We start from the raw sequence: 24,871 nt of genomic DNA on the forward strand, positions 1-24,871 counted from the left end.
AAGTGTGTATAAGAGAGGAGGTAAAGGGAGTCAGCACCCTCGACAAACCCGACAGGCTGCTAAATCCCACCCCCACACTGTAGAGATCCCTAGATGTAAAAGATCTTTCTACTCCAATAGTTTCTTCCCCAGAACCGCTAGACTTTGGAATTCTATTCCAGGTCCCTGCTTCCCCAACAATACTGACGTGCAGAAGTTCAAGTGTAACGTGAACCGACATCTTGCTGCCCAAATCCCTAATAGTACCCCAGTAGTTGTTGCCCCTGATAGTAGCCCCCTACACCAAAGTGGCAATTTGCCTTGTTTGGGGTAAAAAAAAAAAAAAAAAAAAAAAAAAAAAAGTCATTCTTTGATGAAACAAAAGTCTTCTACTCTCCCCTTCCTACCATGAATCATTTGATGTTGTGAGACCCCCCCCCCCAAAAAAAAAAACGAAAACAAAATGAAATCAGGACAGAGGAAGACAGAAAAAACAGAAAAAGAACTAAAGATGAATTTAGAAAGAGAGAAAGAAAGAAATAAAATCAGACAAATGACAAAAAATAACGATTTAACAGAAATCCGTTTTTGCAAAAAAAACAAAAAAACAAACAAATAAAAAAAGAAACTTTTCTAAATTCAATTGAAATTACACTTTTCTGATTCACAAAAAGAATATTAGAAAATAGTTGAATCCACAAAGCGTGAGAAGAGACAAGAAAAATATGTAACTTATAAAAAGATGGAAATTTGTCTTTTTCAAACATATGGTATATTTTACTAGTATTTTATATTATTAAAGTCAGCCACAAAAAAGAAAAAAAAAATTCAGGGGAAAAACATTGATCACCTCACATTTCGTATAATAGATACAACTAACTTTGGATTGTTCTTAACATAATGTTAGTTGTTTAAAATTCAGCTTACAGAAACAAGAACATTTACTTATGCTATTCATTGATTGTTTTAAAAAAAAATAAAAAAAGAAAGGTGCAAATAAAATAACTGCTATTCATTGATTGTTTTTACAAAAAATAAAAAAAGAAAGGTGCAAATAAAATAACTGCTATTCATTGATTGTTTTTAAAAAAAATAAAAAAAGGTGCAAATAAAATAACTGTTATTCATTGATTGTTTTTAAAAAAAAATAAAAAAAGAAAGGTGCAAATAAAATAACTGCTATTCATTGATTGTTTTTAAAAAAAAAATAAAAAAAAGAAAGGTGCAAATAAAATAACTGCTATTCATTGATTGTTTTTAAAAAAAAATAAAAAAAGAAAGGTGCAAATAAAATAACTGCTATTCATTGATTGTTTTTAAAAAAAATAAAAAAAGAAAGGTGCAAATAAAATAACTGCTATTCATTGATTGTTTTTAGAAAAAATAAAAAGGTGCAAATAAAAATAAAAAGGTGCAAATAAAAATAAAAAGGTGCAAATAAAATAACTGCTATTCATTGATTGTTTTTAAAAAAAATAAAAAAAGAAAGGTGCAAATAAAATAACTGTTATTCATTGATCGTTTTTAAAAAAAAATAAAAAAAAGAAAGGTGCAAATAAAATAACTGCTATTCATTGATTGTTTTTAAAAAAAAATAAAAAAAGAAAGGTGCAAATAAAATAACTGTTATTCATTGATTGTTTTTAGAAAAAATAAAAAGGTGCAAATAAAATAACTCATTTGTTTTGCATACTACTACTACTACTACTACTACTACTACTGCTAGAAAGAGTCATTTAAAAGTTCCCGGAAGAAATGAGTCAGTAGAGTCCAAGATTAATTCTTGACCGAATGGACCATCTTAAAACACATGAGAGTTCATTCAGCGATATTATTGGTTCACCTTTTCTTTGGTCTGCCATCCTCTATGTTGTTGCTTGGAATTCCTAGATTCTCCCAGTTTCCTCTTCTACAGAACAGAACAAATGTTCATAGGCACTCGTCTGTTGTTCAATGGTGATGCGATCTTCTGCAGATGTGAAAGATTTTCCTCAAACGTCTCATTTTCACTGCTACCAATATTCTCCGTAGTTGTTCAGCTGTAAGGATCAATGACTTGCACACAGGTTTTGCATAGGACATGTGAATGTATGTGCACCCCCCTACCCCCATGATTTAAAAATAACATAAAAACTAAAAACAGTATTTTGTATATACTGTAATAAAAAAGGCTGAAGTGGTTAAAATTATTCTAATAAAATTAAAATAAATTAATAAATTACAATAAAATTATTCTAAGATTCTAATAAAATTATTCTCCTTTCGCAACCTCAAAATTCAGTAGAATCGTTTTGGCAAGATTTCTGCAACATTTTATGTTGTGAGAATTTTCTCATTAAAAAAAACAAAAACAAAACGTAATTGATTTGGTGTATTTTTCATACATTAAAAATTCACCCAAGGAAATTTTTGTCGATTTAATTTAATGTTAACAGTCAGGGAAAAAAATTACTGAGAAATAAATTTTTTGAAAAAAAAAAAAAAAAAAAAAATGCACATATTGCCTACAATTATTTGTTTTCGTTTATCTCATATTTCATCATTCTTTCTCCAAATTACAAACAGCCTTATTAAATACCTATATATTTAGGTACTAGCAGAGAGGGGGAACACCTAGGTTTGCCTAGTCGTAAAATACACTTAAATATGATATTTTAATTTGTCTGGATATCGTATATTATAAGAGCCGTGATTTCAAAAATTTAAAAAAAAAAAGCGTTTGGGTGCCATAAGCTAGAATCGAAATCGAAAACAAAACTACCATTCAAAGCTGGTGACGTTACCACTGTACTAATGTGACACGCATATGAACTGATTAAAATTTAGAAATAAACGAAGATGAATGCACAAAAAACATATGCGACCTCTAGCATCACTGCAACTTTTACTTTTGGAAGAGATATAGTTTGAAAATATGAAGACAGACAGACATATAGGCTTTTATATATATTAAATTAGCAATGCTTCGAGCAAACTACTATATCTTTTTAATATTTAAAAAAATGTTTCTTTTGAGAGAAAATTTATGAGTAATGCTAAAGAGAAATTGAGTGAATTTTTTGCAAAAAATTGTCCTTTCTAAAAAAAAAAAAAAATTGCTTTTGCAAGTTCATTTTTGTGTAAAAATAATGATCTAACAAAAATATTTACAATGAAACTAATGTTGTCCATGTTTCAAAAATAGTACTTGTATGAAATAATGTCTGAATAATCTTTTAGTTGTTCAGTTTTTATTTAAAAATTGATTCAACATTAAAAAATTGATCAAATATAAGAATTTTTAAAGATTAAATAAAAGAAAGGACATAAATATTTAAGATATTTTAAGATAATAGATATTAGACAATAGAAGGCGGAGGTCTTTGCGGAATCAGTAAAGAATTTTGATTATGAGAAATAAAGATACGATAAGATAGAAAAGTGAGTCACAAAGTTTTTTTTTCTTTGATAGTTGTAAAAAAATTTTTTTTAAAATTAAAAAAAAAAAAAAGACAAACGTTTTTTCTTGAAAGCAGAAAGAAACAAGCATTTTTTTTTTGTAAATTTCACTTTGTGGTAGAATGCAATATTTTAAAAAAGCTAATGATTGAAGCAGCAAAATTTAATTCAGTAACTGGAAATTCGTCTGCTGACATGCAATTGCATAAATAACAAAGACGTTTATGTTTGTTAAAGTTTTAATTCAATAAATAAATTTGCATTTTGACAATTTTGAAAAGCATACAGAATAAAAAGAAAATGAACAACTATGAATTTGAAAAGATAAAAAGAATTAATTTTAGCATGCAAATTATAAATATTGATTAAAACAAAACAGAAACAAAAAAATGCTTCTTTCCGTACGTTAGAATCATGTTACAGTAAAATTAAAACGTGCAGAATATCAGACGCTTGCTAATGATGACACTTTTTCAGTAGATTGCATTAAATTTTTTTTTTTTTAATCAGGAAATACAGCATTCAATCACAAAGTGTAAATCTTACAATAATTTATAAAAAATCATTCAATAAATTTGTTCCAAAACAAATCTAAAAGATTTTTGCTATCTATAACACAATCTGAAATATTTCACATAAAAAGTTGCATGTTGATTGTTGCAATTTGTTGTTGTTTGTCGATTTGTAGTTGATAATGAACATCTTGTATTCTCATGAAATTGTTATGTTTTTGATATGTTGACACAAGACACACACCCACATTTCATTTCAAATAAATCAATCACATGACTATACAGATAAAAAAAGTAACTCAATGCTAATAAAAAACTTTTCTTTATTTGATGAATCTATATTTAATGAAGATGAAATTGTTTGATAATGCTCACTGTAAACAGATAAAGATAGTTTTCAAATTCATATGAATAGCATAGAAAAACATGTACAACAAAACATTGGTGTTTTTGTGCTGAGTGTATGTATGAGGGGTCTTTAATAAGTTTCCATACTTTTTCTGTATAGACATTTAAAATTGAAAATTCAGTAAGTTATTGCTATACATCTTATGAGATGACAGACCAATTCTTATTTCAGGTTCAAATGAACCGCTACAGCAAGAATTAGAACACACTCTACTAAACCCTTATTATCACAGCTGATGAATTTCAAAAACGCAATCTGGAAGTGAGGACACTTTAGAAGAATGACACAATAAAATTCTGTTTCATACTTGGAAAAAATGCCACAGAAACATATAGAATGCTTCAGACTGCTTTGGGACCATCTTGCATGAATTGAGCATCAGTTTTTGAGTGGCATAAGAGATTCAAGGAAGGCAGAGAGTCTATGAAGGATGAGAGGAGTAAGGAAGTCAGAACACCAGAGTTAATTAGCCAAATAAAAAATTTCATGGATAAGGACTGTTGTGTGTCTATAGAGACAAAAAGTGCACAGTTTGACCTCAGTGTGGGAACTGTATACACATTTATGCATGAGGAACCAAAGATGTGGAAGATTTGCGTGAAAGCACCAGTCCATGTCACAAACTATTGACCAAAATGGGAATCATCTTCCCTATAGTCCAGACCTTTCTCCCTGTGACTTTTGGTTATCCCTAAGCTCAAGGAAAACCTTAGAAGCTGTCATTCTGAGACAATTGAGGAGAAGAAAGAGGCTGTGACAAGGGTCATTGACGCACTCACACAAGAGGACTTCTATGGGGCCTTCCAGAAGTTGTTGGAATGGTACAACAAGTGCATTGCAGCCGGAGAAGATGACTTCGAAGGGGACTTGAGTTAGATGTGTGTACTATCAATAAAAGTGCCCATAGGAAAAAGTTTGGAAACTTATTGACGGCACCTCATAAACAATGTGGATGATTACCAGCTGCACGGACACATTTTCTATAATCAGATGTTCATTTTCACATTTTTATTATCAAATTAAATGCCTTACTTTAATGATCCAATAAAGAAATATCAAAACTTGTATCAAATTTTATTTTATTATAAACTTTTGATGCAAAAAAGATTGAAAATGTTTATATAAAAACTTAAGATATATATATATAAAAAAAACAAAAACGTTTACTACATTAATATTCTATTTTTTTTCAAGTGAAAGTAACAAAAGCTTATCTAAAATGATTTAAAAGAAATTGCATTTAGCATTTTTAACAGAAAAGAAAAACAAATAGTAAAATAAAAGCAAAAAGACTTAAATACATAACTTTTTTATCACATCCTCAAAATAAGAAAAAAAAAAAAAAAAAAAATAAGTTACAAAAAAATAAAAATAAAAAAATTTATAAAAATCGAAAATAATAAAACACAGATGAATTTGCTGACACTTGGTTCTGACTAAAGCAATATAAAAAATAGTTTATGAAAAAGCAAGAAACAAAATTTTCAAACTAAAATTTTTATAACTGGCTTCTAAATAAGCACCAAGTTGAGTACTGTTATATCTAAAAACAATCAAATTCAAATCATTTGAATATAATCGGTAAGGCTGTGACAAAATATTCTTTTCATTCTTTTGACTCTCGAGTATATATCCGACGCAGTAAAACACAGTCAATCAACCGAGAACCACACTAATCTATATAAAAACATAAGATTAACGGATATATACTCAAGAGTCAAAACAATGAAAAGAATATGCTGTTGTTACAGCCCTAATAATCAGTTATAAAATATTGGGTTGGCCAAAAATGTTCATATTTTAAATGTCATCTTTCCTGATAGTTTTATATATCTAATCTACAAATCGTGTATTTGGTTTAGCGAGTATGTTCAGGTCAAGGAGTAGAAGTCTCTGAGCAGAGACGGTTTTACAATTTTTGCTTGTATTTCAGGCCTTGAAATGGAAGTTCAAGCAGAGCACTACCAACATCTGATGCTTAGTTTTACTACAGAAACCTGTGTAAAGATATGCCATGTGTATGGGAGGAATGCTGTTACAGAACAGCTGTGCCAGAAATAGTTTGTTCGATTTCAAAATAGAAATTTTTCAGTGAGAGATGCTCCGATCAAAGATGATCCACAGTAACCAAGTGAAAACTGTAGCTGAACAAGATTGCCATTTGACAACCAGGCAAATTGCAGACATTCTCAAGATTCCAAAATCAATGATGAAAAATGAATTGCATAAAGTTGGTTATGTTTTCAGTTTGCTCTTCCAAAAAAATCAGCCAGCCCAATACAATTTGTATTATTTTAAACCTTTAGTTATGTAGATGGAAGGCACAAGTCAGCCTTTGTACAGGACCAAGTTTTAAACAGTTTTAAATTTGTGCAAAATAGACCTTTCAGAAATAATTTTTTTCAATCAAAAATATAATCAATATAAATCAATAATATAATCAATATAAATGCTGAAGTCAACAAACTTTGAAACACTAACATTGGCATTTGTAGAGTTTATATTATTAAAGGATCTTTTGAATGATGTCGAATATTTCTTACAACTTTTTACATTGAGAGAAAATAATGAAGCTTTTATTCTGATGATCAGCATTTGCAGTTGAGATGTAATGAGGTTTTATGTGTGTGTATATATATATATATATATTTACAATATTTTTAAAAACCAAATTAAATAAAAAAGTGAAGTTTGTTCAAAGCATAGCAAGTGATAGTTAAATAAAAAAGCTTGAAAATTGATAGGATTTAAACGTGTAAATAAATGTAAAGTTTTTTTTTATTGAGATCAAGCGTGATCTAAGCAGATTAAAAAAGGTTTGCTTTATGATAAATGATGTATGTATTTGGTTGTAGAGATGCCACATTTAAGAAATATAATTTTTTGTGCAGAAAATGAATAAATAAGAGACACAACTAAATCTTTGAAAGTCTAATAAATAAATAATGTGTCAAAAAAGATATTGTTGTAGATAAATTGCAGCAGATGATGGAGGAAAGAAAGATTAAAATATGAAAAAAATAGCATAAAAAAAGAATAAAACAAACAGACATTCACATGGATGAAATATTCATTCTAAGCCAGAATTATCAATTTCAATTTAAACAAGCATTCAGGTTGAGAAAACTCAGAAATACAATAATTTGATTTACAAAAACAGATGAAATTGGAATTATTTTTTTATACTTTTTTCTATCCAAAATAATAAAGATACAAAGTAAAAAACTTGCTTATTTTAATGATTATTTTGTCACAATGATTTACGTGTCTGCATTATTCAAAGATTTTAGACAAAATATAACTGATTAAATACAAAATTTAAAATTTATTTTTATTATTTTTCTAGTTAGACAGTCCCTTTTATTATTGCACTATTCAATCTTCTCTCATGACAAATAACAAAAAACGTGTCTTGTCAAATCATTTTATATTTTGTAAAACACCAATGAGATATGCACAAGAAATGACAAGTAAAATTTATTTTTCACAGCCTTTTCTTTCAATGGATAAAATTGTTTTTTTAATTCTTTTTCTTTGGAAACATAAAAAAAAACAAAAAAAACAAAAAAAAAAAAAAAACGTAATTTTTAAACTATAATCTCAGTTAAATATTACCATGATAATTAAATTTATCAATTGAGGAGGAAATAATAATAAGATTCCATTCAAAAACCTGAAAATATTTCAAATATCAGTCACAATGTTCAAAATTTTATATATATTTTATCAAAATCAGAGGGGAAGAAAAAATTCAATTCTCTGATAAAAGGAATTTATGTACAGAAACATTGAAACTTCTTACATGTGTTAATTAGTGAACCATGATTTAATTAATAACATCAGCTGAAGTTGCCCAAGAATTAAGACTCCTAATTAAATTCCTAAACTCAATATTACCATATTTTTTTTTAATTTTAAAGTTACTGTTATATGTAAATGAAAGTTGCCTGTTTGTGTTCAGATAAAAAATAGAAGAAAAGTAAAACAAAAACTAAGAATAAAAAAAAAAAAAAAAATCCTACAAGACAAGAAAGTTAAAATATCATTTTTTAGCATAGCTTTGAGTTAAATATAGGCAAATTTAAAAAATTTATTTATATTCATTCTTTTTTTTTGAGGGGGCATTTATAGTGAATATTTGTTATGTAACAATGTGTTAAGGAATTTTTTCAGTTGGCAGAGAAAGTGTGTAAGAGAGAGAAAAAGAGTGAAAGTGATAGAGCGACATAAAGTGACCTATTATTTTCCTATCTAATTTGCATACCTGCTTACAGTGTATAAACACATTATGTAAATTATTTGGAAAGGCCAATCTTTATCTAAGTGCTCACAGATATGCAGAATGAGAAGGATTAAAAGTAATACATAAATAGCTGAGAGAGAGATTGACGACTTGTTTAGTTAAATATAAATTATAGCTAATTAAAACAAATTTTTTTTTGTCAAACGTAATTCCAGAACTATTTATTTAAAATTTTCTCAGTTTTTAAAATTATTCATTCCAAACAAGGCATTCTGTGACTGAAGCATAAAAGTCTACCCTGAAAAGGGTCAGATTTATAGGAGGGCAACTTGAGTGGGGATTTGGGTAGCAAGATACTCGTTCACATTACATTTAAATTTTTGCATATTAGTACAGCCGGAAAAGAGATGGAATTTAAAAGGCAAGTGGTTTGAGGAAAGAAGCTATTAAAGTAGACATTCTTCCAGCATTTAGAAAACTACAGTGAAGGGGTGTGATTTTGATGACTGCATAACGGAGGCCCACAGCCCACTCGGGAACGCTGATCATGCAGTGATAATGGTTGAAATCGCCCTAAACTCTAGAGCCAGTGCTCAAAACAACAAGATATTATAAAAAGGCTGACTGGGAAGCCATCAGGGAACTAATCAGAGATGCCCCATGGAGAAATATTTTTTCTCTCCCTGCTGAACAGTGTGCAAACGAGACCACTGACTGGTTCAAAACTGCAATCGAAGCGCATGTTCCCATGCGGAAATTTTATAGTAATGGTTTACTTTGACTTGCGCAACTGCCATTGCTCAAAAGCAGCATGCATACCATAGGTTTAACCGACATAGGTCCAGTTCAAACAGACTGAAGTATATAGAAGCTAGAAATAACGTTAAGAAAGAAATAGCGACAGCTAAGAGAGAATTTACGGAAACCACTAAAAAGCGCATCGAAGCACAAAATCTAGGAACTCGAGACTTCTGGAAAATCTACAACAGTGTAGTAAATAATGGGCAATCAACAATTCCCCCACTAACCAACAATCACGAGGTTGTCTCCTCAGCAACCGACAAGGCTAACATGCTTGCCAGTCGGTTTGCCTCAAACTCCACACTGGACCCTTCCAACCACCCCCTACCTGACTTTCCTATGTGGACAGACGCCACGCTAGACGATCTGAAAACCAGCCCTGCTCAGGTGCATGCTATCATAAAAACCTTGACACTTCAAAAGCATGTGGACCTGATCTTATCCCAGCTGTGCTATTAAAAAAGTGCTCAGCCGAAGTAGCTCCAATTCTCTCCAAACTCTACAACAAATGCCTTAATGAAGCTTGCTTTCCGGGCTATTGGAAAACTGCTTCTGTTGTACCAGTATTCAAGAATTCTGGCGAAAGGACTGACCCATCAAATTATCGCCCCATTAGCCTCCTCCCACTTTTTGCCAAAATATTTGAGACCTTAATTAACCATGCTCTAGTCCATCACCTTACAGATGCTAAACTTCTGACTGACAAACAATATGGATTTAGATAAGCCCGTTCCACAGCAGACATCCCAACTGTAATCTCTGAACGTATATACCATTCACTGGACAAAGCGGGGGAGGGCAGAGCGGTAGCTCTAGATATATCTAAGGCTTTTAACAGGGTATGGCATGAGGGTCTCCTCAGGAAAATTAGATCATACGGTATCACTGGTAGAATACTTAACATAATTAAATCCTTCTTAGATAAGAGAAAAATCCAGGTTGTCCTCGACGGTTGTACATCTAAACAATATGATATAAATGCGGGGGTGCCCCAGGGTTCTATCCTTGGACCTCTATTGTTCCTGATATTCATAAATTACCTCCCCGACAAAATTGCCTCTGAGATGGGTATATATGCTGATGACACTACACTCTATGGCAGGCACGACAGGAAGACGAATGAACACATTTCTAAAGAAATGGCAGAAACACTAGAGGAAGACCTCCAATCTGTGGTGGAATGGGGACAAAAGTGGTTGGTCGCGTTCAATGCTGCCAAGACTAAACTAGTTTCATTCAATAATTACAAGAATCTACCACCTATAGCAATGGCCAACGACTTTATCTGAGAGTACATCTTTCAAACTCCTTGGCCTAACGTTCACAGGAAACATGAGTTGGAACAATTATATTGAAGGCATTGCCAGGGCCACTGCAAGAAAGGTGGGCTCTCTCTACCGTGCTAGACAACTACTAACACCCGAAAGTATCCTGTACCTCTATAAGGCCACCATTCGCCCATGTATGGAGTATTGCTGTCACATCTGGGCTGGTGTATCTGCTACTAGTGTCTCGCTCCTTGACAAGGTTCAAAAGAGAGTCGCAAACCTGATAGGCCCTGAACTGGCATCTAAGCTTCAGCCTCTGTCCCATCGACGAAATGTTGCATCCCTCTGCCTTTTCTACAAGTATTTTAGTGGTGAATGCTCTGACGAACTGCAATCACTTGTGCCCCCACGACGTGAGAACCCTCGACAAACCCGATAGGCTGCTAAATCCCACCCCCACACTGTAGAGATCCCTAGATGTAAAAGATCTTTTTATTCCAATAGTTTCTTCCCCAGAACCGCTAGACTCTGGAATTCCATTCCAGGTCCCTGCTTCCCCAACAACAACAGTGTAACGTGAACCGACATCTTGCTGCCCAAATCCCTACATAGTAACCCCGTAGTTGTTGCCCCTGATAGTAGCCCCCTACACCAAAGTGGCAATTTGCCTTGTGTGGGGTGAAAATGTAATTAAAAAAAAAAAAAATTAGGTGGCTCATCGCTTATCAAGAATAACGATTATTTTACCCTCTAGATGTAGTATTTTTTTTTTCGACCCTACTAACTCCTTATCTCAAAGTTTTTGTTAAAATGTTCTTTTATTGTTAACTTTAAATATTTATCCCAAGAAGGAAAACAAATGAAAAAACAGTAGAAAAAAAAAATTTTTCTACCCGAAAAAAAAGTTATTTATTTTGTTCAACTCCGTTCATATTTAGAAAATCAAAAAGATTTGAGAGAATTTTAGTCCATTCAGCCATCAATAATATCTACCTGTACACGTTGTAACTGAGAGAGACGATCCTCCACCTGGCTACGCAGATCAGAAGGAATCTGCATCACTATGTCATGATTCTCAATCAGGTAAAGAACCAAATGCTTTGCAAGGTTAGTATCCATATCAGAAGTCTGTGGACTGCAGATGATGGTTTCATAGAATGTATCAATAAGCTGAAACAAAGAAAGAAGAAAGACAAAGATTTAACACATTTTGAACTTGCTGTAGAATATATATATATATATATATATATATATATATATATATATATATATATATTATATATAGCATTATCAGTTTTGGTCAACGCAGATCAATTGGAATATTCCATTAAATTATAAAACTACTAGCCTGCCACGAGTTGCTGTGGCTCAATTTGATGTAATGGAAAATTCTAATAAAAAGAGAAAATGCATGTTTCTTACAGCAATCCACTATAAAAAAAAAAAAAAAAAAAAAGCGAAAATGAAAAAAAATGGCACTCTTGCAGAATTGGATCCGGATCCTCGGGAGTTACCGTCAATCTTGGCTTGGGCTCGACCAACATTCAGTAGATTAAACCGAACGTTGCTAAATAGTTTTTTTTTGTTCTTTTTATTGTATTCAAAAATGTGAGTTTTTAATTAATTAATATTTGGGTTACTATACACAGATTCGAAAAAGTTGTCCAAAAACGAATAAATGAAAGCAAAGGTAAGGTAAATTACGTTTCTACCTAACTGGATAATTTTTAGTGTTTTTATTTAATGTAAAATGTTTAATCGGCTCGAAACTCAGTGTTTATCGATGTATTTGAAAAAGACGAATGGTTGCGGACTCTGTTGAATACGTTAAGTTTGGGAAAATCAGTTAAAAACTAGAAACTATACAACACAGTATCAGACACCCACTGATTATATGTTATCGTGACATTGGCTGACATATTCGGTGGGTTTCTGACAGTATTTTGTATAGTTTTTTTTAAATCATTTCCCCAAACTTATCATCAACAGGGTCTGCCACCATTTGTATATTACTGATAAACACTGTTTTTCAAGCTGACTAAACGTGACAGTAAATAAAACGGGTTTGTATTACTAAACACAGAAACGAAAAAGTTGTTGAAAAATAAATATAAAAAATAAATGTTATCAAAGGCAAGATAAGTTACTTTTCTACATAACTGGATAAGATTTTAGTGTTTTTATTTAGTGTAAAATGTTTAATCGGTCTGAAAACATGTAGTATTTATCGGTATATTTGAAAAATACAAATGGCGGCAGACTGTGTTGAACACGTTAAGTTTGGGAAAATGAGTTAAAAGTAAAAAAACTATATAAAATACTGTCAGGAACTCACTCAATATATGTTACCGTGACATAGGCAGACATGTATTCTGTATTTTGTATGGTTTTTTAGTTTTAACTCATTTTCCCAAATTTAACGTGTTTAAAACAGTCTGCCGCCATTTGTAATTTTCAAATATAGCAGTAAATGCTGTGTTTTCCGAGCCGAATAAACATTTTACATTATAAAAAAACTAAAAAATTATCCATTCTGGTAATAAAGTAACATATCTTGCCTTTGATAATATTTGTTATACATTTATTTTTTGACAACTTTTTCGAATCTATATGTACAGTAGTACAAACCCAATAAAAACACTAAAAATTATCCAATTAGGTAGAAAAGTAACTTATCTTGCCTTTGAAAATATTTACTGTCTGGTTTCGTCTCCTGTAATTGTGTTTCAACCTCTGGAAGGTTGGAACGTAGACCCCTGATGTTGGAGAAGGAGATCTGGTAGTAGGGGTCTACGTTGGAGGATGGGTTTCTGGGTTTATTCGTGTTTTTTTTTTTTTTTTTTTGAGATTTGTCATGTTGAGGTTTTGGGATTTATGGAGCAGGTCGATAGACTTGGTTGGAGCAGGACAGAGAGAAAAAGATAAGAATTTTTTTTGTAGCACAAGATAAAGCCGTAACAATTACCCACTAATATGGCATCGAGAGGTCCTACCAGAAACTACTGTATGGTCCAGAATCCACTCACCAAATGGCAATACAGCAGCCCTGGTACTTTGCACCTGCTGATAGGACAGCCTCCTCAGTGGTTAACCAAGGTTCGGGTCCCTTACTATCATGCGGGTAACGTCAGCCCAGATGAAACGTTTACCTCCAGCACCCTTACTAGTGACATGACCACAAGGATAGACATAGAAACAGAAATTTTCCGACATCTCAGGCTACTGTTCACAAAGTACTATCGACCTGGAAAGCAGCTTTTTCTTCACCCTTTGTCAGAAAAATCACTCATTGGAAATGAGGACTGAAGGACAAAAAAAGAGAAGCGAGAGTTACTGGAGCTGCCGATAACACATCCACATGCATTATCTACTCTCCATTAAAAAAAAAAAAAAAAAAAAAAAAGAAAAAAAAAAAGTGAGAAGGACTTATTAATATCTACTTAGTATAAGTCCGTTGCCCCATTCCCAGCTTAGGATAGTACTTGAAGATTTTTTATGATTTTGAACACCAGAAAATTCATCATAACTTTTGTTTTACTGAATGAAAATTGAAATTTTTTTTTCACAATATAACTGAGAAGGTAATCTATAAACTGTAATAATTATTTGAAATTTGGTTGAAAAATGAGTGAGCGGTGAAGCTTTAAAGCAGTTCTAAATGACTAAAACTGCCACTTAACCATATATTCATACATGGTAGTGTTTGAATAATTAGTCAGGAATATATAATTGGTGTTTGTTCAATGGATTTCTGTCAGTATTTATAAGTTTTGTGAATTTTTGACCGATTCTGAGAACTTGATTTTCAAGAGCACCATGAAACATTTGAAAGCCTTAATTGAAGCCAATCCTTCCAAAACCGCACGAGAAGTTGCTGTTGAACTCAAACTCGACCACTCAACAGGCTTTTGCCATTTAAAGCAAATAAGGAAGTCAAAAAAGTTGGATTAATTGGTGCCGCATGAATTGAACGATAAAAAAAAAAATCATTGTTTTGAGGTGCTGTTGTTTTGAGCAAGTTTTAGACTAAATGAAACTTAGATGAAACCTAACAAAAGGTTATAACTCTTTGGTAGCAATAAGCAGCTCTTGAACACAACATGTTCAATTCTTTGCTTTGTAAAAACTTCCGTTCTGTTTCCAACTTTCTTTCTCCATTTGGGCCAACATTTCGCTAGTGTTTCTCAATTATGAATAAGTATCTTGAATACTTTAAGATTGTCTTTTATGCAATCCTTGAAACGACTCTTTGAATTGTGCTGAGGACATTTTTCAGTCAAAAGCTAACCATACAACAACTGCTTAGGTAGCCTCACATCCTCCATCTAAACAACATGACCTGCCCAGTGTAACCAATTCCTTATGACCATCGCTTTAATGCTTAAATGTTCCGACTTTTTGGAGTATGTCCATGTTAGGTAAGTGTCACTTTATATTCGTTCCAGGCATTTCTGCTGTAATCTTTCAAGTTGCTTTAAAGTGTCAATGTTGCGTTGTCCAGCAATCAGATGAGTAAAGTACACAAGTAAACATTAATCTTGGTTTTGATAATTCCCACGATCACACCACACTGGCTTTTGAAGTGTTTCAAATGCTGTGCTGGCCTTTTCAATACAAACATGTATCTCTGTATCCAGGGAGCCATTTCTGGAGAGCGTGTTACCCAAGTACACAAATATGTCCACAATATCTCGAGACAATGTGGACATGATATTCACTGCAAAAAAAGTAGTAAAGATTCCACCTTACAAAGGTGTTTGACACTGTGAACAGAGAAGCTTTGTAGGTAATTTTTTGGAGGATTTGATATCCTCCTACTTTTGTCAAGATGTTTCAAAACCTCCAGAGAAACATGAAAATTCATGGGAGTTTTTGCTGTTGACAACAGCATGAAACAAGGGAATATTTTGACTCCAATTCTATTCTCCATTTATTTTGCAATGTTACTTGTAAATGCATTTAAAAACTGCAATAAAGGTGTTTGTCTCTGCTTTAATACCACTGGCAACGTATTCAATCTAACGTTTAACACCAAGTCACAAACATTTAGAAGTTTGGTTAGAGAGCTACTTTATGCTGATTTTGTACCCCATTTAGAATAAGATTATGCAAGATCTAATTCAGCAGCATGCAATGCATTCAGCTTAACCATCAAGACAAAAGTGACGTTCACTCATACACGTGACACTCCATTCGTTGAAGGAAAAAAGGATAGCTGTTGTGGACACTTCCCCTATATATATATATATATATATATATATATATACAGAGTAACCCCCCTCCCCCCCAAAAAAACGGGCCCCATGTACACTTTATGTGATATCTCCATTATTTATTCACCGATTGCCTTTATTTTACAGGACATGGCAGAATCAACGACCGTGAGTACACCAAGACCCCAGTGGGAGCTGGGACAAAGAATACACTGTGTTAAATTTTACTACAAGACAAGCTCGTTTAAGAAAACCCAGGACAGTTTCATGCATCAGTTCAAATGTGAAAAGGCTCCATCCAAAATCAGAATTCAGAACTAGATGGACCACTTTGAGAAGTATAGGACCGTGGAGAACCTCAATGGTGCCAGAGAGAACCATCCAAGCCACTCGGGACATCCCAAGAAGTGAACAGTCGAGCTGGTCGAAAGAGTGAGAGAGTCTCTCCAGCAGAGTCCAAAACGCTCTGTGCGTAAGCGAAGTCAGTCCCTCGGTATGTCCCGTGAGACTTCCAGGAGAGTGCTATCAGGGCTTACCCATACAGAATACAGATGCTGCAGACCCTTACAGCCTCAGACAAGAAGCAAAGGAGTGCTATGGCAGTCAAGATGCTCGAGAAGATCAAGGAGACACCAAGTTTCCTTAACCTCCTTTGGACCTCAGATGAAGTCCACTTCCATCTTGATGGAAAGGCAAACTCCAAGACAAATGTCTTCTGGAGGTCCTTCAGACCCAATGAAGTAGCCACCAAGCCCCTGCACTCTCCTAGGCGCACGGTGTGGGCTGCAATCTCGGCCAGAGTCATCATTGGACCAATCTTCATCGAAGAATCTGGCGCAGCAGTGACAGTCACCAAGGAGCGGTATGTGGAGGTCCTCAAAACCTTCAAGAGTGAGCTCCAGACCATCTACCCGTCGCTCATGAGCAAGTTCTGGTTCCAGCAGGACGGAGCAAGTTCTCACACCTCAAACCTGTCCCGAGATTGGCTGAAAGAGAACTTCAGAGGCCGAGTGATCAGTCTCAAGACTGATTTTGAGTGGGCATCCCGTAGCCTGGACCTAAGCCCCCCAGATTTTTTTCTTTGGGGTTATCTTAAGGACAGAGTCTACGCAGGGAAACCCAGAACCATCACGGAACTCAAGGAAGCCATCAGGGAGGAGATGAGAGCCATTACCAATTCAGTCTGTAAGAACGTCATGGACAACTTTGTGCTGCCCCTCAAGAAATGTATGGAGCTAAATGGAGGCCATCTAGAACATATGCTGTAGAACGGAGAAAAAAAAAGCCAAAGACCCTAGTGTTTTGATGTGATGTTTTGAATATAATAAACTAGTTATGACCAAAGATTCATTTAATTCGGACAAAACACTAAGAGACGGGACCTAACTAGAGTTGGGGCCCGTTTATTTGGGTCACTCTGTGCATGCATATATATATATATATATATATATATACATACACACACACACACACCATGTATAATACATATGTTCCCAAAATCTATTGTAGATTATACACAACATAAAGCTACAAGAGAAACTTTAACCTTCATTTAAACGATATCATTTTTCGTCAGAAAATTAGAGGAAGACTTACTAGAATCTGTAAAGATTCTGGACAGTCTGCAAGTTGCAGTTCAGAGTTAGCTTTTACTTTGCTAAGGAAACGAAGCAAAAGGTGCAGCTTGCGTCTGTTAGCTGGAGGCAGGAGCAGTAGTACTAAACGGACGGCTTGCTTTACCCGTTCATCATCAGGCATTGGCCACACACCTAGACAGAAAGGGGAATAAAAATATTTATGTATTAATTAAAAGCAGTTTTATTATTTAAACATTTTCTTTCTATATTTTCATAGAATGCATAATGTGCAATATATATATATATATATATATATATATATATATATATATATATATATATATATAATTACATATTAAAAGACTTTAGTTTACAACAGAAGGCAATTTTAATTCATCTAGTGTATGGAATATTTAAAGATTTATTACTAAATCAAAATTTAAATAAAAAGAGGAAAAAAATAGAGAAGTTAAATAGAAAAATTTTAACATGTACATAAAAATAAAAACTCAACTTTTGAAAAATATCACTAACTTTAAGAAAATGAATTAAAAATAAAATCTAAATAAAAATATAAAAAAATTGAAATCAAATTATTATTCAAGACAGTTTTAAGCATGTTAGTAAGTTTTAATGTCATTTGACTAATTTACTACTATCTACAAAACATGCAGACAAGACAAAAGTGTTCAAGGGAGATTACTCCTTAATTATTTCGTTTGAGATACTGAGTATACAGCTTCTATAACTTGGTAATTATTTTAATTTACAGTGCCCACCATAAGTAAGTATATAATTTTATTTCAATGTAATAAATGTAATATGGAAGAAATAGACAACTACAATATAAAAACTAATAAAAAGGTATACTTTCATTTTTGGAAACAAAACGTTTAAGACGTGTATTCTCCATAGATGCACTTTGCTAATCTTTCAGGAGTGAGTGGCATATAGCTCCAACAACACTTGAGCAATGGCAGCTTAGATTTGTTCCTTAAGTTCAATGATGCTATAAAAATATGATTTTCACATTCAAATGACATATAAAATAGAAGAAATGCTTAAGTATCAACAAATGAAAATATATAGTTACTTATGGTGGACTGTTTATAGCAAATTACTGGTTAGCTGGTTTTTCACTCTTTAAATACGTAACATGACAAGTATAGATGGGAAATCTCAGAAATTTATGTTCTTCATATATTTAAGCTAAAACATTTGCTTTTGGCCTTTTCTCATTTTTGATTTTTCATTCATGATTTGGGGAAAGATGAACACTTAAAACAAATAAACAAGCATAAAACAGTAAATTTCAGGCAAAATTATTGATAAAAAAAATATTTATTGGATACACTTAAAATTTGTTTTAAAAATAATAACTTGAAAATTGTAACCTTCCTAATTTCAATTCTGACGAAAATTTTAGAAATTAAAAGGAATTAACAAGATTTAACATAACTAAACTTTTCTTCATTTTATTCTTATTATTTTTCATTCTTCATTTGATAAGACAAATCATATTCTATTAAAAATTACAAGAAATTTTTGATCTCAGATTATCCAAGAAAACATGTTAATAGGTGAATTAATGGGATCAAAGATTCTAAACAAAAGCCATAACAATAATGTTAATTGATATGGAAGAGGAAGGGAGAGAGGAGGGTAAGACAAAATCTTGTAGTTTATTTTTTGGCAGATTTTATATTAAACTGGAGATCTATAAAGGTAATTGACAATGACTATGAAGAAATGCAAATTGAAGATTATCTGTAAAATTTAAGATTTGAATAGATTAATATCAGGTTGACAAGTTCTTGTGGTTTTTAATTTTTAAATTCAGGTGAATATATCTTGGCTCAAACAAAAATTTATTGATTAAAATAAGCACCAATCAACACACTTTTGCCATTGCAAAACAAGTGTATTTATGCCAGTAATGTAAAAATCTTGCATTCTGGTGATGATGAAGTCACTGAAGGCATTTTTGATATTTCTTGGGGTTTTGAAGCATTTCTCATGCAAAATGTTGTCAAAATGCTTGAAAAAGTGGTAATTGGTAGATGAGAGGTCTGGAGAGTATGGCAGATGAGGCAGAGTTTCGTAGCCCAATTTGTTCAACTTCTGTAGGGTTAGTTCAGCAACGTGCAGTCAGGCATTGACATGGAGGAGAATTGGACCTTTTCTGTTAATTGATGCTGAGTGTTGTTGTTTTTGATGCATTTCATCCATTTGTTGACATTACTTCACAGCCATAATGATTTAGCCTGCATTCAAAAAACTAATTGATGAGACCGGTTACAGACCACCAAACAGTCAGCATGACCTTCTTTAGGTGCAACTCCGGCTTTGGAGAGTATCAGAGCTTTACTGGCGTCTAACCACTGAGCTGAGTATCGCTGGTTGTCATAAAGAATCCCCTTTTCATCGCAAATCACAACCCAGTCGAGAAACAGGTCATTCTTGTTGTGTAAAAGAAGGGAAGATGATACTTCATAATGGTGTTTCTTTTGGTTGTCGTTCAATTTGTGAGGTATTCAAGTTTTTGTCTTTCCAATCTCTCTCAAGTGGTTGGAAATCTAATCCAGAAGTAAGTTCCTGAACAGTTGTGTGTTGATTGGATTCAACTGAGGTTCTTAATTTATCATTTTCAACATCCGATGGCCGACCATTATGCTCATCATCTTGAAGACTCTCGTCACCACCACTAAATTTCTTAAACCACTATTGTGCTGTGCATTCAGTAGTGGTTCCTAGGCCAAATGCTTCGTTGATATTGTGAGCCGTTTCAGCAGCTTTTCAGCCTAGCTTAACTAAAAATAAGAAAATTGTATGAATTTGCTTTTTTCCATCTTGTATTCAATGTGCTAAAGATAATTAAATTTATCTGAAATTAAGGGAAAGAAATATAATTTCATTCATTACATTTTTCTTCAGATATCATTTCTTAGTATTTTTGAATTTCTGGAATTTTCTGTTTTTTTCTTTTTTTTCTTTAAAGTAAATTTTTTTCCTCTTTATTCCACCCACTTATGTGTGACTATAATATTTACCTGTTTCTAAGGATTTTTTTTATAGCAGCATCAATTATATGCACAATGAAACACATGTAAGACGTTTATGGAAGAAGTAAATACAAAAATTTACCTATATATATATAAATAAATGTTATAATTCTTTTTCTATCCTTGTAAATGACTCAAATTTTAGTATGTTCTTATGGATGATAACGACTACCAGTTGTCAAAATTTCAGCTTTTCACAGTTGTTATTTTTAAGAAATATTAGGTTTTAAAATTTTGTCCCTTAGTTTTGGATGCTACTGTATTTTTTGGCAATTTTATAAGTTCAAAATCTCGGCGACTATTGATCAGAATTTCACAAATGACGGCTCACTAAGCTAATCTAAGGACCTGAATTGACTATGTGACATTTGCCCTTAAGATCACACATTATTGTTTCAAAAAGTGGGGGATCACTTTTCTAAATTAATTTGATATAAAATGAGCATCCACTTTATAGGTACCTTTTTTTTTGGGGGGGGGGGCTGTTATCTTTTTTTTTTTAAGGGATGGGGTTTATTGTAATCTGGTAGATCAACACAAAACCTTAAAAATCTTGTTTTCAGATAGGTTTTCAGCACACCCGAAAACCTATCACATTTAAATTTTCTGCAAATAAGTATTTTTCTCGGTATTAAGCAAAAATATGTGCACTTGTGCATACAACAATAGCCACCTCTTATAACATAAAGAATTACATTACTTCATACCCGGAAAAATACTTATTTTTAAAAAATTTAAATGCAATATTTGTTTTTAACACTCCCAAAAATCTATAAAAAACAAGTTTTTTAAAGTAGGTTATGTGTTGGTCAGCCACAATTACTAAATGATCTGAAATAACAGCAAGGAGAAACTTGATTCCAAATATTTCTCATGCATTATATCTCTCTTCTTTTGGAAATAGGTTATGATTATAAATATCTCCAGTATCAAATAATCCTTATACACTGTGAAATTTACTTTATGTATGAAAACCAAAGAGGGGGAGCTATAACATATGAGAAATATTTGGAATCCAGTCTCCCTTTGCTATTATTTCAGATCATTTGAAACCATAACAGCAAGTTTTAGTCTCCCCTCCATCAAAGCAAGAGGTTATGGGGAAATATAGTGATCTTAGAGGGGGGGGGGAGAGAGAATAATGTGTTTGTTTCATTATCCCTAAAAAAAAAAAAAAAAAAAAAAAAAAAATTTTTCATTGTCTGCGCAATTGAGACAGCTGTTAAAGTTAATTTCTCTGCTGGAGAATGAAGGTTGTTGAATCTGTTTTTCTATTTTTTTCTCATCATATATACATACATTACAGTTGTAGTTCTTGTCTGTTCATAGACTCTTTGAGTTTTGGAGATAGGATCTCATAGCTATACACATTCTGAAATTACGTTAGCCAAGATAATTGGAGTAGTATATTTTATTTGGATCAAAGAGGGTGGAGGGAGGGGGGATAATATAACACTGTAGGATCTTTATTCATCCATAATAATTAATTACAACATTTTACTTCTTTATTTATTTACTTTTTTTATTATTCACTACAAGAAAATTCTGGGAGTTAAAAAATGGGAACAGAAATGGTAATATAGGAAATGCTGGATATGAGAAAAGCAGTTGAAAACCTGGAATTTATCAAAGTTATTTTTAAATTTTAGTTACCTCCTCTTTCTCCTACAGAATTAATGCCAAGCAGATTCTTTGCCATCTGTGAATATTATGAAGAGCTAAGAAAGAAGGACAGTTTTGACCTTTGTTCTCAGGCATTGCTGGATTTTCCTGCTAGTCCATTCATAACATAAGAGTAGTTTTCTGTGTGTGTGTGTGTGTGTGTGTGTGTGTGTGTGTGTGTGTGATAATTTTTAAATATTAATATATTAAGTTCCTTTAGAAATGGAAAATATTGCATTACTATTAATTCCCAACAAATAAAATGGATGTCATGACCGGAAACAAGAGATCCTCAGTTTGATGTTCTATGAACTGAGCTATTTAGATTTTCTCATAAAGCTTAAAAAAATTATAGCTTTTATCAGCAATACACATGAAAAATTTAAATGGCTTAAAATATTTCAATATTGGTATATATAGAAAGAGCTTGATAAGCTAAGAATCTTTTTAAATCTTTTAAATCCAATTAAAATCAAGGAAGTTATGACTATTTTCATGCCTTGCGTGTTTGGATATTTTCCCCTCTTTAAGATCATATGTGTTTTGTCACATTTTTTACACTACTTTTTCAGTAAAAATGCTATATATTTGTTAAAACACAAGAATAAGCAATAAAATTTACCATATAAGTGTATTTTTGTGCAAGGAATCTGAATATGCTACTGAAAATCTTGAGAAATTAATGGTTTCCAAATAATCTGCAGTAAATGTACATAAATATGCTGCGATTGCTTATAAATGCCATGTATTCATTAAAAGAAAAGAAGTTAGAAAACTCAAAGTTGAATTGTAATGCATTTTATGTGCCAAAAACTGAAGTCGAAATCTAGGATTGGTTAAAAATGAATATATTGCAATATTTCTTTGGTATTATTGTAGATTAATACCTTCTGTTACCCCTCCCCATCTGACCACCTCTCCAAAATATGTGATTCTACCTTTATAGACATTTGCATGTGAAAAACTTTAAAAGATAAACAAAAATTATTTTAGAATTTAATGTAAAATGATTTACCATTTTGAATCATTTGAGTGTTTTAGAGCAGTTACCCCACCCCCTTTTCCTATGATAGATAAATCCTGGGTGTTTTTTTTGTTTGTTTATTTTCTAAAAGGCGATCATGTGTGGTTTTAAGAGGGTCTTTGTGCAATTATGAGTAGGTAGGGAGGTTGCCACTGACTTTGGGTTAATGATAAGGGCTAAGGAAAATTATGTATGAACATCCTGAAGACTTGATAGAAACAAAACAAAATCAATTGTAGAATTCAGAGTTGGGGTTGATTTCACATAAATGTAAAATAATTCACCATTTCAAGACAATTGACCAATTTATTTTTTTTATGGGAGATTAATCGTGCACTTTTCTTTAAACGTTTTTTATGCTTTTTTTTTTTAACGCTTATATGAGCTCACAGGGGAAGTTTGTTTAGTGGGGGAGCTCTGCCACTTGTACTTAGCATTATTGTTAAGGCTAAAGGTTTTAGGAGGAGGCTTGCCACTCATACCTAGGATTAGACATAGAATTAAGTGAGATTTTTTTTTTAGTTTGTTTACGAGGATGTTTGATACCCATTGTGAAACTTTGCAAGAATTATGACAGACAAAAATAAATGTTATTTAAAAAAGTGACGTCCCTCTAACAGAAAACATGATGCTTGGAAAAATATCAAGTATTTTTGTCCCACCTATTTAAATATAAAAAAGGAAAGTTTTTGCTAAAGCTGAAAAATTGTTAAAAATTTTGAATTAATGTTAATTTGATTTTTAATTGCATTTCATGTCTTTTTCTACTGTTTTTATTTTTTTACTGAGCACGTCCTACAAATATTTAAATGTTGATTATTCTTTTTAATTATTTTATAATAATCGGGTAGATTAGTTTCCATTCGATAATAATTCACTGAAAACATTTTTTAAAGGACAAAAATTAGAAGTGTGTACCGACGGTGTACCGTTTTTACACGTGAACCAAAACAATCGTATTTCACATCTTCGTTTGTTCAAATATTTTCAAATTTAATACTACCCAATTTTTAAAAATATTTGTATGGTTGATAACAAAATAGCTCTAATTAAACATGTAAAAATTTTTTTTTATAACCAGATTTTCAATTAAAAAAAAAAAAAAAATCGATCTGGAATAAAAATGAACAACAAAAACAAAACGCCTGTTTACGCCATGCTTATCACTGCTTCTGCTATCACTAATACTACAGAAGTCTTGATTCAAATTCATAACGATTTTTTCGGATATTATGTTTTTAAATTGTTACGTACCACTAGAGAAAACACTGTCCAATCATCTTTTTAACAAATAAACATAGTAAAAAGATTGTTTTATTTAATAGTGAGTGTCCGAAGAAAATTTTTTTCAAAATTTTCCATACACATTTTGAAATCTTTTTTTAACACAACAAAAAAACGAGTGGTCAAACGAATTTCGGACACTCAAAATTATTAAAAATGACATCTCTTTTGGCTAATTTCCAAATTTCATAAAAAAATTCTAAACGGAAACACGGTACGAGTGTTTACAAATCAGGGGGGGGGGGGGTCATTACAAAATCTTACAGAAAATGCTGTTTTATGATGTTCACATTTTTATCACTTTATTTGCTTAAAACTCTAAAAATATATAATGTATATTATTATTTACTAATTTATTTGAAAGTATATTCATTTCTGAACAAAACGGTGGTATTTTGA

At 32.1% G+C, this 24,871-nt stretch overlaps 1 protein-coding gene across 1 annotated transcript in view; it reads right to left on the minus strand.

Moving 5' to 3' along the window:
* The window catches only part of LOC145296836 (DEP domain-containing protein 1B-like), a 75,567-nt gene that overhangs the window by 9,006 nt on the left and 41,690 nt on the right, over positions 1-24,871 (minus strand). The window contains exons 9-10 of the mRNA XM_080142957.1: positions 17,460-17,632; positions 11,644-11,820 (exon numbers count right to left, since the gene is read on the minus strand). Of these exons, the coding sequence (XP_079999083.1) occupies positions 11,644-11,820; positions 17,460-17,632 (350 nt within the window). The remainder of the gene's footprint in view (positions 1-11,643; positions 11,821-17,459; positions 17,633-24,871) is intronic.

This window comes from Euprymna scolopes, chromosome 17 (assembly GCF_053919585.1).
Source record: "Euprymna scolopes isolate OS-2025 chromosome 17, ASM5391958v1, whole genome shotgun sequence".
NCBI lineage: Eukaryota > Metazoa > Mollusca > Cephalopoda > Sepiida > Sepiolidae > Euprymna > Euprymna scolopes.